The sequence below is a fragment of the Anabas testudineus genome, chromosome 13, assembly GCF_900324465.2.
Source record: "Anabas testudineus chromosome 13, fAnaTes1.2, whole genome shotgun sequence".
Lineage (NCBI taxonomy): Eukaryota > Metazoa > Chordata > Actinopteri > Anabantiformes > Anabantidae > Anabas > Anabas testudineus.
In genome coordinates this window covers 25,766,484-25,781,483 of record NC_046622.1, presented here as the reverse complement: position 1 = coordinate 25,781,483, position 15,000 = coordinate 25,766,484, and the positions used below count along the sequence as shown (strand labels likewise).

The 15,000-nt window shown below is 38.7% G+C and overlaps 1 protein-coding gene across 5 annotated transcripts in view; it reads right to left on the bottom strand.

The window, feature by feature from the left end:
• myo18ab (myosin XVIIIAb) overlaps window positions 1–15,000 on the bottom strand; it is a 145,847-nt gene that overhangs the window by 78,274 nt on the left and 52,573 nt on the right. For 4 of the 5 annotated variants that reach the window (XR_003299023.1, XM_026364021.1, XM_026364045.1 and 1 more), the window contains exons 11-17: window positions 13,634–13,645; window positions 12,184–12,354; window positions 11,545–11,635; window positions 5,655–5,847; window positions 4,749–4,835; window positions 4,039–4,180; window positions 3,747–3,906 (exon numbers count right to left, since the gene is read on the bottom strand). Coding sequence is in view for 4 of the 5 variants with exons in the window: in XM_026364021.1 (XP_026219806.1) it covers window positions 3,747–3,906; window positions 4,039–4,180; window positions 4,749–4,835; window positions 5,655–5,847; window positions 11,545–11,635; window positions 12,184–12,354; window positions 13,634–13,645 (856 nt within the window). In the remaining variant the exon portion in view is untranslated. The remainder of the gene's footprint in view (window positions 1–3,746; window positions 3,907–4,038; window positions 4,181–4,748; window positions 4,836–5,654; window positions 5,848–11,544; window positions 11,636–12,183; window positions 12,355–13,633; window positions 13,646–15,000) is intronic. The other variant, XM_026364037.1, reaches the window with a different exon arrangement.

Here is a 15,000-nt window from a genome sequence, read left to right as displayed (position 1 = left end):
TCTTCCTGTCTCTCTGTCGAGCTACACGTCATTCCACCCTCTGCCCTCTGGACCTGTCTGACTCCTCCTGATGCCCAACTTCTGGCTGGAGATCTCGTCGCTCGGATCCACCGTCTGCTCTATGGGATGCGTTTGGAGACTGGAGTTGGTCAAACACTACTATGAAGTCGGTCTTGGCCTCGGCGGACGTCGGAAGCTGTTTCTCGGAGGTCTTGACTCAACGCTCAATAGTTCAGGAATGGAACAAATCTGCCTGCAATTAACTAACTGGACTCCACTTTAACTTAAAGACATTCACTGTTATACTGGACTGCTGCCTACATAGCATGTAATCACCCATATGAGGATGGGTTCCCTGTTGAGTCTGGTTCCTCTCAAGGTTTCTTCCTGTTGCCTTCTCAGGGAGTTTTTCCTTGCCACCGTCGCCCTCAGCTTGCTCATCAGGGACAATATCATTTCATGATTCATACACATTCACTGTTCATGTACTGTTCTTTGGTTGTGTAAAGCTGCTTTGTGACAATATCAATTGTAAAAAGCGCTCTACAAATAAAATTGAATTGAATTGAATTGAACTGTTGAATTACTTGTATGCTTTGGATCATTGTCCTGTTGCAACACCCATCCTATGTGGAGCTTCAGTTGACGGACAGATGGTTTTACGTTTTCCTGCAAACTATCTTGATAAACTCTGGAATTCATTTTTTCATCAATGACAACAATCCGTCCAGGCCCTGAGGCAGCAAAGCAGCCCCAAACCATGACGCTCCCTCTGTCATGTTTTACAGTGGAGATGAGGTTTTGATGTTGGTGTGCTGTGACTTTTTTTCTCCACACATAGTGTTGTGTGTTTTTTCCAAACAACTCAATTTTGGTTTCATCGGTCCACAGAATATTTTGCCAGTAGTGCTGTGGAACATCCAGGTGCTCTTTTGCAAACTTCAAACGTGCTGCAATATTTCTTTTGGACAGCAATGGCTTCCTCCGTGGTGTCCTCCCATGTACTCCATTCTTGTTTGATGTTTTCCTTTTTGTAGATGTGTCAACAAAAATGTTAGCATGTGCCAGAGATTTCTGTAAGTCTTTAGCTGACACTCTAGGATGCTTCTTTACCTCATTCAGCATTCTGCGCTGTTCTCTTGCAGTCATATTTACAGGACGACCACGCCTAGGGAGAGTAGCAACAGTGCTGCAACAGTAAATCCAAAACTGGTGTGTGTTTTTAAAGGGCAGGACAGCTTTCAGGAACACATCCAATATCATCACACTGATTGGACTTAAGGTTGGCTCACTCCTGGCTCCAATTAGCTCTTGGAGAAGTCATTAGGCTAGGGGTTCACATACTTTTTACATGTTTACATGTTATGTTCAATAAAAACATGAAAACATATAATGTTTGTGTACTATTATTTTCAGCAGATTGTGTTTTTGTATTGTTGTGAGTTAGATGAAGATCGGAGCACATTTTATGAACAATTTATGCAAAACTCCACATAATCCCAAAGGGTGCACATACTTTTTCTTGCCACTGTATGTAAGCAGTAGTTATATTGACCTTATTAGACTAGGTCAGGGGTCGGCAACCTGCGGCATCCTTATATTGCGGCTCCGCGTGGCTTGGTTAAATAAGTTATAATTATTTAATTTAATACAGAATGAAAAATAGAGTGATACTAAGAACCTTCCAAGACCGGACAAACTTGTGTTTGAAACATGGAATTCATCCTCGACACCTACATAAACATGAAGAAATCTGCATTTTAAGTCCTGTCGATCTTCGGATCCACATACGTATGTGAGCAGCTATTCTCCATCATGAACTACGTTAGAAACAAACACCGCTCATGCCTCACGACAGCTCACTGCATTTTTTTGTCATTATTTTTTTTGAAAGTTTAAAATGTGTTCGTTACATGAATGAAATTTAATTTTCTCTGTAGCGCTTTATAATTTTCATAAGAAACACACTATAGCTGTTGACACAAAGCGTAAAGGTAAAAAAAAATGTAAAGGTAAAAAAAACAAAACTATATTATCTTTATTTTAGATGTCAAAAAGTATTTGCGGCTCCCAGTGTTTTCTTTTCTGTGGAAACCGGGTCAAAATGGCTCTTTGGGTGTTAAAGGTTGCTGACCCCTGGACTAGGTGGTGGATTTCCCTGTGTCTGTGAGTTGTGATTAAAATCATATTTTATACTTGTTCTACTAAAATGTTCAACAGCAACTAAACTGCAATCACAAATATGTTTGGTAGGAAAATTATGTGAATCAATGAATCCTTGCCTATTCTGTGAATGAATGATGTCTATAGGGTATTTTTCTTCTACGTGGGACATTCTCAACTTGTCTGCACCAACCCTGCTGAGCTGAATGTATGTCTGTCACCAGCTGCTTACATTTCAAGCTCAAAACCAATAAACAAACATCTGGTGACCCTTTTAAAAATAAGTAATTTGTTTTTTTATGGGAAAAAAAGAGGAGTTCCGGAATCAAACTTTGCGTGCTGGTGTGAAAGTCCTGTAAATTACTCCTTCACCACTGTCCGCAGAACACCTTAACTATTTTTAATTTCTCAGTGCAACTGTAGCTTCATTTATTCATAGAACAGTATAGAATAGGTTAGCCTACCTCTCAAATAAATTTAACAATCACAAGATTCCCACAAAACATATTTGTGATTGCAATTAAGTCACATGTGAGAACTAAGTATAAAATGTAAATCTAAGCAAAACTGACTGACACGGAGAAGTCCATCACCTAGTCTGATAAAGTCAGTATAAATACATGGTTAACACAGCAGCTGTATGATAAAATGTGTGTGTATTTTTTAAGAGACAGGGCTGGATGATGATCTGAAATAAAAATGAATCTACTTTTGAACTAACATGCTCATGTGTTTTTATTTGTTTGGTTTTGTTCTCAACGGGCATCTGTCATAATATGGGCTACAACTTGTGCATGCAAAGGCTGTGAGTGTAAGCTGAGCACCACCTACAGACATTATACTGTGACAAGCTGTTGCACAAATGACAAGCAGTTGCAGTCTGAGTGGTCAATTAATGCAGCAGAGACTGATGATTTGAAACTCTCTCTGTACTGTTTGGTAACTGTCCAACAACAATTCCAAATAGGATCATAAGTATGTTTTTTGATATGTCTTTGTTTATTTATTTATTTAATTTTACTTAAGATGGAGACACATATCCTAAGGTAGATAATGTATTGAATTGGAAGAAATTCATTCTAAATGAAAAATGTACTTACCTGCTGGGAATATTTAATTTTACTTTATGTACAGTAACAGCTATGTTTATTTCTTTTGCTGGTAAAATTGTAAATTAATAAAATTTTGCTGGGGAATCATATATAAACTGTTTAAAAGACATTTAACATGTTCAATTTCATGCAATTTTCTATTTTACCATTTAGTATAAGTCATTTGGTTTTTGATTTAATACGAAGTAATGCAGAAAAAAACAAAAAAAGTACAGATAGAGATCAATAGATGTGAGGCAAAGACTATCTATTATAGTCAGGAAAGTTTTCATCTTTTAGTTAAAAATGAATTGATTTAAAGTGATAAGTCAAAAAAAAAGAAACTGACTTAAGGTTGTGCCGTTTAATGAACACAGCATTGATTATGCCTAAAAATTGGAGTCAACTGCACTAAATGCACATACTTAAATGAGCACAGGCTCTATTCTCAACTAGATGTACTATTTGTAAGACTACTTTGAGTGGTCATACTTCTGGGAATCCTGCAGCAGTGTGGTAGCATTCTGGGAAGCAGGGTTGTGCTTAGCATGGCTCAACCATCCCTCAACACTGTACTGCACCCAGTCTGTCCCGTGGCTATGACCCATCAGGAAGAGGTGGGGCTTGTCTCCTTGCATCAGCAGACTGACTCCTGTAAAACAGAAATGAAATTTTCCCATTACTTGTCTATGATGCCAGGAGTATAATCAGTGCTGTTAGTTGTTCCTGCAATCTCAAAGAACTTTCTGTTTATTTGCCAGGCAGTGACAGGTTGAGTGCTTACCTTTGTTTTCTCCTTGTGTAGAGCCATAGTAGCTAAAGAGCCTCTGCAGCATGGTTTCCTCTGAACCTCCTGGCTGAACAGCTTCCTCCTCCATCAGCCACAGAAGGCCCCTGGCCTCATCTGTCCTGGACAGAGTACGCACCTGTGATAGATACAGTTACAAATGTCAAATGTCACTGTCACAGAAAAATCATATTATCAAGGCAAAATGTATCAAAAAATCATTATTCATCACTTAACAGAAGAAGAAAGTGCCTAAGCCAAATACAGTTTAGAGGTAAAAGAACTTAAAAATAAAAGAAATATACTGTACATCCCGTTTTACATTTGTTCAAGATCTTAAATAAAGTTATGCACTTTAAAATAACACAGCTAAACAACTGAATTTACTCCAAAAAAAGGAAACAAAACAAGAACTGAAGTCAACAGGATTTTGACTCTAAATATCTTACATGATGAACAAGTTGGGTCATAAACCACCTCAGTCTTTTTAGATGCAGTTTTGTTACCTAATAATTCTGAGCTTATCACACTCAAATATGAAATCAGATACACAAGGAAAAACCCACCCTCACCCAGTGCTAAGCTATTGTAAGTGTATAACTTCTGTAATTGGAGCATCTGGTTTCAGATAGGAAATTAACACACTGACATCACATGCACAGAGATGCCTAAAACGGAAACAGTGCCATGAGGTGTCTTATGCTTACCAGAGCTTGAGTTGAGGCTTGGTCAATAGCTGCTACAGACTGTGAGGTACTGGACTCTATGTCATCTAAAGCTACCTCTATGTTTTCCTAGACACAGGAAGGAATAAAGGTTAAGGTTAGTAATCTACAAGAGATTTAGCAAAAGATGACATTATTAGTAAATTGCAAATATAGCTATTTTGTTTAATGATGAAATTAGTCATACAAAGATTAAAGATTGGGTTGCGTGAGTGTGCTTTTGTTTAAAATTAGTGCAATGTTTCTATATTTGAGCATCAAAGCTGATTTGAATAGACAATACAATTTATATGCGATAAGTATACTGCAAAGGAGGAAGATTTATCATTAAATTAGGTTAATTTTTACAAGTTCTGTAGCATCAACGGTTTCTAAAGATGCAAATCTGCATGGTTGTTCTTTTCAACAGTAGAGAGAAAAGTAAGCAATGTATTTTCAATTTTGTGGATTTGTGCACATATTGGTCATGAAATGCAATCTGATCTTTACCAAAGTCACAATCAACAAACACAATATTTGTAAGCAAGTTGAAACAGAAAGAGACCTGATTTTTCTTGTTTTTATTGAACACAACTATTCAACTTACAAAGTAAGGGTGGAAAAGGTGTTTTTTTTTTTTTTTAATAATTGCTTGAACCACCTTGGGCAGCAATAACTTTAGGCGTGTGCTTCCTGTAGCTGTGAATTGTGTGTTTATGTTCATGTTTGTTTATATTTGTGTCAATCAAATCACAATTTATGACCAATTTATGCAGTTCTGGCAAGTTGTTTTTTATCCACAGGATTTCCTCTGTTGTTAGATGGCACTAGAGGTGACCCGGTAAATGAATATATAATATATAGTATATATGATTTTGTTGTAATTTGTCTCCGCCAATCCAGAAGCACCTCCTTGTATCTCTCCAGTTCTCGGACAAAGGTGCGTTCATGGAACAGAGCCTGTAGCCTCTCCTGGGTGTAGTTGTGGCAGAGCTCCTCAAACGTTGCTCCCCGCTGTTGCTGAGCTAGCCGTGGGTTCTGGAAACCTGGAGTGTCCACAATCAACAGGGAGCACAGAGAGTGCTGATTGGACTTCAGAGCCCTGAGGGACAAAAATGTTTGATGAAGATTTATAGATATAATGATATGTACCAATATACAATCTGCCCTTGATCTCTAAAATTCTTGAAAAGTTAGTTTCTTAAATATAACCAGCAGGAATAAAATAACTGATTTCCAGTCAGGATTTAACTAACAATCTTCTATTAGCTTCAGACTATGGACTTCTCTCTATACTAATTTTGTTAGATCTTAGTGCTGCATTTGACATGTCCATGCGCACAAAAGTTAGCCACGAAGTTCCACAGGGTTCTGTGCTTTGACCGATTCTTTTCACTCTATATATGTCCCCCTTAGGCAATATTATTAGCAAACACAGTAAAACACAGTAAATTTCAATTGCTATGCAGATGTTACCCAGTAGAAACTAATCAATTAATCAAACTTTAAGCATGCTTAAAAGGCATAAAGGCCTGGATGTCCTCCAATTTGCTTCGCCTAAATCAAGACAAGACAGACCACATTGCTAAAATTAGGAGCATCCTCTCCCAAAGTAATGCTTAAAACCTAGTCCATGCATTTGTTACTTTCAGACTGGACTATTGTAATTCACTACTGATAGGATGTCCTAATAACTCCTTAAAAAGCCTCCAGTTAATCCAAAATGCTGCAACCAGAGTTCTGACTGGAATTAGCAAGAGAGATCATATTTCTCCGACATAAGCTTCTCTCCATTGGCTCCCTGTAAAATCCAGGATTGAATTTAGAATGCTTCTGCTCACATATAAAGCACCTAATAACTAAGCTCAATCTTATCTTAACACCCTATAGTTCCATATTTTCCCAGCGAAACTCGGAGTGTAGGTTTACTCCTAGGGTTTCCAAATGTACAATGGGAGGCAGAGCCTTTAGCTGGAACCAGCTCCCAGTTCAGGTTCGGGAAGCAGACACCCTCTCTACATTTAAGACTAGACCTAAAATTTTCCTTTTTTATAAAGCTTACAGTTAGAGATGGCTCAGGTAGTCACCTGAACCATCTCTTAGTTATGCTGCTATAGGTTAGTCTGCTAGGGGAAGCTCTACTAATACACTGACCTCCTCTCCTCTATCCTTTATCCATTTAAATGCTACCATTACATGTCATGAACTTTGTGTCTTCTCTCTCCCGTAAATGTGCTTCTTCCTCTCTCTCTCTCTCTCTTATATATCTCATCGTCCCCACAATCAGAGATTCCAAGCCCCAATAATAATAACAGTGCTTAATGCAAGAGCAGCTGACCTAAGATTGAAGATCATGGCTAAGATGGGCACCAGGAGCCCCTGAGGTTACCAAGAATAAGTGAAGTACCTTCTGAAAGTCTGCTAGAAGATGTGAATGCAGAACTACAAACAATACCAACTATGACCATCACTGAGACCAATCAGCTGATATACAGGACACAGCAACTGTGATCCTTGAGGCTATAAGATCAACACGCCATAAGGTGCAGTATCCTCCATGGAAACTGAGGTTGGAGGCTAAGATCAAGGCAACACGGAGAGAAGTTAGCCAACTATCAGAATTGCAGAAAGGTATCATGAAGAAGAAGTACCACCTACTTCAGAAATACAGCAACATACAGCCCTGGCTACCCGGCTGGCTACCCGGCTGAAGAGATACAACAGAGAAGTTGAAACCAGGAGAATAAAGAGGATGTTCTCCACTGAGCAATCCAAGGTGTACTCATAGTGGAAGGGTAATGACATGAGAACAGACCCACTAAGGCTGTAGACAGAAGAATACTGGAAAAGCATTTTGGAGAAGCAGGCATCACATAACAGCAATGCCTAGTGGCTGGTGGACTTGAGAACAGACCACAGCAACCTTCCTGAACAAGATCCAGTAATCATCAATTTTCAATTTAATTCAGTTTTATTTGTATAGCACCAATTCGCAACAGAAGTTATCTTAAGGCACTTTACAGTACAAGGTTTAAGACCTTACAGAGATTAATTATACAAAAAATGATACAGAAAACCCAACAATCCCATTTGAGCAAGCTTTAGGCAACAGTCGAGGGGGAAAACTCCCTTTAGAGGAAGAAACCTCCAGCAGAACCAGGCTCATAGTGGGCAGCCATCTGCCTCAACCGGTTGGGGTATGTGGAAAGTGAAGAGAGAAGAGAACAGCAGGCAACCAAAACAACAACAAGCAACAAGAACATTGGGCAGGTCAACTGGATTCTGGAGATGTACAGCTACAGCTAGATTTCTTTGAGGTATGAAGTATCCTGGTCAAAGATAACTCCGAGATTTCTTACAGTATTACTTGATGCCAATACTATGTCATCAAGGGTGAAAATGTGATTAGACATAGTTAGGCCCAAACAAAATAACCTCTGTCTTGTCTGGATTTAGGAGAACATCACAATGGTAGACATCCAAGAGAGGGTCTCGGTTATGAAGAACTGGACAGCACCAGGTCCTGACATGATCTATGCCTACTGGCTAAAGAAGCTAACCTCATTCCATGAGCTCCTGGCAGTACAAATAAACAAGCTACTAGTGGATGAAACCCACCCTGAATGATTAATGGAAGGCCAAACAGTCCTGATCCTGAAGGACCCCCAGAAGGGAGCAGTCCCATCCAACTACCACCCAATAACCTGCCTCTGCACAACATGGAAGCTCCTGTCAGGCATCATAGCAGCTAAGATGAGCAGGCACATGGATCAATACATGAGCAGGGCCCAGAAAGGAATTGGTAGTAACACCAGGGGAGCAAAGCACCAGCTACTGAAAGACAAAGCAGTCACCCGGGACTGTAAGACCAGACATACCAACCTGTGCACTGCCTGGATTACTACAAGAAAGCTTATAATTTAATGCCTCACACATGGATCATGGAATTCTTCGAACTATACAAGATCAACAAGACTCTAAGAACCTTCATCTAGAACTCAATGGGAAAGTGAAAAACAACCCCAGAGGTCAACTTCAAGCCGATTGCCCAAGTCAACATCAAGTATGGCATATACCAAGGAGATCCCTACTGCTGTCCTGCATAGGCCTGAAACCCCTCAGCCAGATCATCACCAAGACTGGCTACAGATACCGACTACGGAATGCCAGAACCATCAGCTACCTCGTCTACATGGATGACATCAAACTGTATGCCAAGAGTGAACGAGACATCGACTTGCTGATACATACCACCAGGATATACAGCCAAGACATCGGAATGTCATTCGGACTGGATAAATGTGGTCAGATGGTAGCAAGGAGAGGAAAGATAGTCAGAACTGAGGCGATAGAACTACCAGAAGGCAAGATAGCAGATGTACAGGATAGCTACAAATACCTTGGAATCCCACAGGCAAATGGTAACCACGAAGAGGCCGCAATGAAAACGACAACCTCCAAAGAGTAAGGCAAGTCCTGAGAAGTCAGCTGAATGGGAAGAACAAAGCGATCATCACCTACACCCTCCCGGTCATCAGGTACCCTGCTGGCACAATAAGCCGGCCAAAAGAGGAGATGCAAAATCTGTCAGAGTACAGGCTGGAAGTCCCAAACTCAAAAGGGGACACACCTCCAAAGGTGGTTGAGAATGACAGAGCTAAGATCCTGTGGGAATTCCAGATACAGACTGACAAACTGGTAATGGCCAACCAACCAGACATAGTTGTGGTGGACAAAAAAGAGAACAAGGCTTTAGTGATAGATGTAACAATCCCAAGTGATAGCAACATCAGAAAGAAAGAGCACGAGAAGATTGAGAAGTACCAAGGGCTGAAAGAAGAGATGGAAAAGATGTGGAAAGTGAAGGCAGAAGTGGTACCTGTGGTGATAGGAACACTGGGGGCTGTATCTCCCAAACTGGGAGAGTGGTTCCAGCAGATCCCAGGAACAACATCTGAGATCTCTGTCAAGAGGAGTGCAGTCCTAGGAACAGCTAAGATACTGCGCAGGACCCTCAAGCTCCCAGGCATCTGGTAGAGGACCCAAGCTTGTAGGAATGAGACTGCTCCGAGGAAGGGGCCAGTGGGAAATGTTTTTTTGTATAAATAAATAAATAAATAAATAAATAAATAAATAAATAAATATATATATATATATATATATATATATATATATATATATATATATATATATATATATATATATATATATTTGGTATCCATGCATCCATGAGGGCACAAACATGGATGCTCAGTTGTGAGATTCTACCATTAAATCATGAATGAATGAAAAGTTTATTAGTGGTTAGGAAAGTTTAAATGGTAAGTGGCCTGCCTTTATATAGCAATTTTCTACCTATCTGCACAAGCAACAGCAGGTGTAGGTTGTGAACCAGTACAAAGTATTCTGGAGAGAACTGTAACCAGTAACAAGACATGGGTACATCACTACAAGAGCAAAAGATAAATGTGGAGTGGAGGTATCTGTCTGGTTCAGCCATTAAGAAATTCAAAATCAGCACCCAAGAAAATCATGTTGGCATTCTTTTTGGACATTAAGGGGCCTAATCTGGCACATTTCCCAGTGAGCAGTGCTGCAGAATACACTTCACTGCAATATGCAACAAAGAAGAGGAATGCTGACCAAAACAGTCCTACTGCACCATGTCAATGCTTTTTACATCAGCATCGAGAGTAGGGATGGTGGAACAGCTTGGATTGGCTGTAAGGAGTGGAGCAATGATCATATTGATCATTCCACTGAGTTGCTGTGCAGTTGCAGGTTCACACCTGTCTTTGGGAGCACCTGAAAAGCTTCTGCAGGAATACAGAATCTTTAAACGGTACAACAAATTCATCATCTCCCATGGGGACTCCATGAAAATTAAACATCTGCTCATAGCATATAATTACTAAGGTAATTGGTAATATGCTACTTTTTCACAATGATTTGATAGCTGCACCTTCCTTACTTTTATTTTTTATTTTTTTAAGAAGGTCATACCCTTTTCTGGTCATACCCCATTTGGTTTAGCTTTTATGTGTGTGTGAGCCACTTTAATTTTGGTGCTGACTGCAGTATCAGCATAACAGCATACATGAATGAGAAAAGAGAGAACACAGCAAATAATTATCATTATGTATACACTGTGTAAAACATATTGGGTGATTTTGTAGATTTTTCAATTGCTAAGAAATACAACACCAAATAACAAACCCAGGGGAGCTTAGAGGTATTAAATAGGGTTGTTGATGTTGTATTCTCACTTATCGTCCTAATATATTGTGGGCATTCTTACGCATGATATAAATTAGTCATATCGCATTACTAACAACATATTTGCTTGAAAATGTGTTTCATACTCCATACACCATAATGTGAGCAGCTTGCATGCTGGAAAACTCTGAAGAAGAGTTAATTCAGAAAAAAAAAAAATCCTCTGTTGTTTGGAAAAGGTTCAGGTCAGTCACAAGTCAGATTTTTTAATTCACACATCTGTAATTTGAAGGTTGTGTCAAAAACCCAATTCAAAATGTGCTCTTAGAAACTTTCAGTCTAGCCATGAGCACACATTGAAAAAGCACCTCAGCTTTTCTAACGGATAAAACAGGTGAAACAGAGGGGAAAAAGCAGGTTAAAGCAGGTTGAAGAAGGATGAATCTGCATCCTGTCACTCTCGGCAAAGAGACTTTGTCTCAGAAACTGTCACTCAAACAGACATGTGTGACAACTATTTTGTGAACAGAAATTCTATTTGATCAAAATAAGCAACATACTTGGGGATTTGGTAATATCTAACCTGTTAATTAGGCTGATAACAAGAGTAAAGAGCTCTGAGTAAAGCCCTGATGCCATTGCCTCCAAACACTCCAGAGCTGTGATCTTAAAGCCTGAAAGACAAAGAAGGGGTCAAGAGACAAATCAGAGTAAGAGCCAATAAGAACAACAAGAAGAATTTCAAAGTAAGCACTTCTAATAAACTACCCCCAATAAAAAACTGACATATTCATAGCTATTTTAACAACCATAAAGAGTATACATTTCTGATGTGATTGTGATGTGACAGAGCACAGAGTTTTGTCCAAGGACTTCATAGTAACATTACTCGCTAGGTGTGGCAAGCAAACCTCAACCAATTCTTCTAACTTACAATGCAACATGTGCTTGCGGTATAGAAAACTATCACGTACCAAAAAGGGTATCATGGTCAAATTCAATACAATCCAATAAAAGTATTTTGCTTCTACCAGAACTTTCCTCATTTAAATCATGACCTTATACTCCATTGTTGCAAATCAGCATGTATCAGAAAATATGATATTAATTAAACTGTACTTTCATGATAGGACATCCAGGATTGACCCCATCAGAAAAGCTTTACATTAGTGTGCATACAATCTAACAAAGTATATTCAAGACTCAGTACTATGGCTTTTACCTGAGTTTTCACCCTGGCTGTTCTCATCCTGACCACCCCTGAATGAAGTGGAGTGCTGCAGTCCTTTGGCCTGGTGCTTGAAGATTGAAGAGGACAGTTCCTCCAAGGTACATCCCAGTAGGTAGGCTGCTTTCTGGGCCCATTCATGATGAGCAAACTGCCTACGTCCCACTACAAAAAAGTAACAATTGTGTTTGTCATTAATACTTTTTTGTATTTTAATGTAATTAAACACCTACACAGATATGAAGGATAGGGAATGAATGGGATAAGACTTATGTAAAGGACTTTAACCCTTTTATGCATTCATTATGAGAAACTTTGTATTTTGTATTCCTCTCTAGGCATGAAAAAAAAAAAACAATGCAATTGAAAAATTTTTTATGAACCTATTTTTCATGGGGTTGTTTTTTGTGTTGTTTTTGTGACTTTTTAACAAAAAAAAAAAAAAAAAAACACGCATTTAACAAATCAATAGTAGAAAATTATATACTGTGTGAAAGCTATGAAATAAAAACTATGAATAATGCCAATCTGATGTTTTGTCTTTGAACATATTATAGCTGTCCACTGTAGTAACCACTGTGCATAAAAGGGTTAAAACAGGTTATATTATTTTGAAATAATAAAATTATTTTAGTTAGGTTTCGATTGCTGGGTGGGTTTTAGTCTCAATAGACTTTAAACATTGTATTATCTCTAAAAATCACTGCAATCCTCTAGCCCCGTTCTTTCGCTCTACAGACTGTGTGACTCTTCCTCTCCTTCTCTCTTTCCTGCTGTCATGGTACCCCTTTTCCAAGTCCTCATCATGAAAAGAGGTTGTATGATCCAGGCCCTGTTGTCTGGCATCACCAGGAAGTTGTGTGGCACTGTCCCTGATCATATTCTTGCCTGTCTACTCAGTGCATTTTGATTTTGTCTGAAGGCAATTCAAAACCCATATGGTAAGTGAACTAGGATAAAGCCAGGCAATGAAAGAGCTTGGAGACACAGATAATCATCAGAAGCCCCTTCCAAGCAGACAAGAATACATGGGATAAGCTGGGAAATACTAAATTTCAATTTCAAGGTTTTGATCCCAGTAATTTTGATCTTATAAAACAGAAAAGTGTGAGATTCGGAGCAGAGCGAAGATGAAGTGGTACTCATCAGAACAATACCAGAAAGTAAAAAAATGCTTTCTGTATTTGGATCGCGTTTCTTTCCTTCAGGAAACCGGAATTATATGCATAATGCGTAATGTCTAACCATATGACTCGTTCTACCGATGCGCTGTAAACAAAAAACTATTTATTTCCATGGTGTACTTTTTGTGTCACGTCGTGTCTCCTGAACACACTACGCAAGCCACCATGCCTCAACTCGAAATCAAACAGACAATAGAAACAAACTAAGGTGAAATTAAATTTTCAGCAGGCAATGGCTTAAATGTTTGTTTTTCTATTACCTTCATCTTCGTCTGTAGTGGATAGGCCACAGCATGCAAACATGCAAGTAAAAAAAAAGAGGGTTAACACAGTAAATTAAATCAGTTCACAATTACAGGAAAACACATCCATTAGCAACAACACTAGTGATCCACCATAATCTTTAGAAGAGCAAGCTTACAGAAATGTCACTCCTGTAACACCAGGAGCCTGTTCAGTGGATGGCAAATGAGATTCTGTGGAGTGGGTTTAATAAGTTGGATACTTGCTTTCTCCACACTACATCTTGACAAATAGAGTGAGATTAATCAGCATATAATGGACAATGTGCAATTGTTGTCATACTTGCTGTCATTACACTGCCTACTGCAGCCCACTGAAAGTGAATGTTTTCAAATGTCAGGCAGGACACCTAGTGGTAACTGGCAGAAAGTCAACTCCGGTCACAAGATTTACGTGTGTGACAAGGATTTAGCTCAGTTCAGTCATATCAACAATTTAATGTTCTCATTATTGGTAAAATAATGTCATGAGAGACATGAACATATGGTTTGTAGAAGACAAGCAATTTGTGTGTAAAATGGATAAAGTGACTTGTCAGTAAATTTCTAGTCAGGTACAGTCATTTCAGACTATACTATACTACAGGCAGTGGCTTCTATCTACCATAAAGGCCTAACTGATGACAGAATGGTATTGAGATAATAATTTTTCTGCATGGGAGAATACCATCTATGCAGAAGATGTCTAAAATCATGTTACAGTGATCACTGGGTTCACTCCAACATTCGGTCAACTCCACGACTAAGCTCCTTCTTTCTCTGGTTCCTCAGGTTGGCTAAATGGATAACTGTGGCCAATGGTGATGGTGAAGTCACATTCTTCCATATACAATTATTTAAGCCACTGTGCTTCTGGGTTACATCTTTAGAAATTACCTTATATACTTTCTAAAGTGACCTCATATCAGAATATGAAAGCAAGAGTATAAATAAGACCTGACTTACACCAAAACAGTTTATTTTAAAAGTTTTATTTAAAATATTGAAATTACAAGTTTAAGAATAGCAACAAAGAGTAATTCAAAGCTCATTTGTTCCATATTGTTATATAGATTGTACTCTATTCACCAGGTATAATTTGGAAGCCTATAATGTCCAGTTGTTCTTGAAGAAGTGTCAGACTCATGTTTATTCATGTACTGTATATAGTCCCTGTCTTTTTTTCATGGCATTGTAGTAAGTGGTAGACTGCATTACAGTAACAAAACTGGACATGTTGTCCATAAGATGCTTAACTGTTAATAATTTATGGGACACTCAATCTTCACAAAAGCAATATTTATTAAATGGCTATCAAACTGGATACTATATCTTTGTTACTGTAC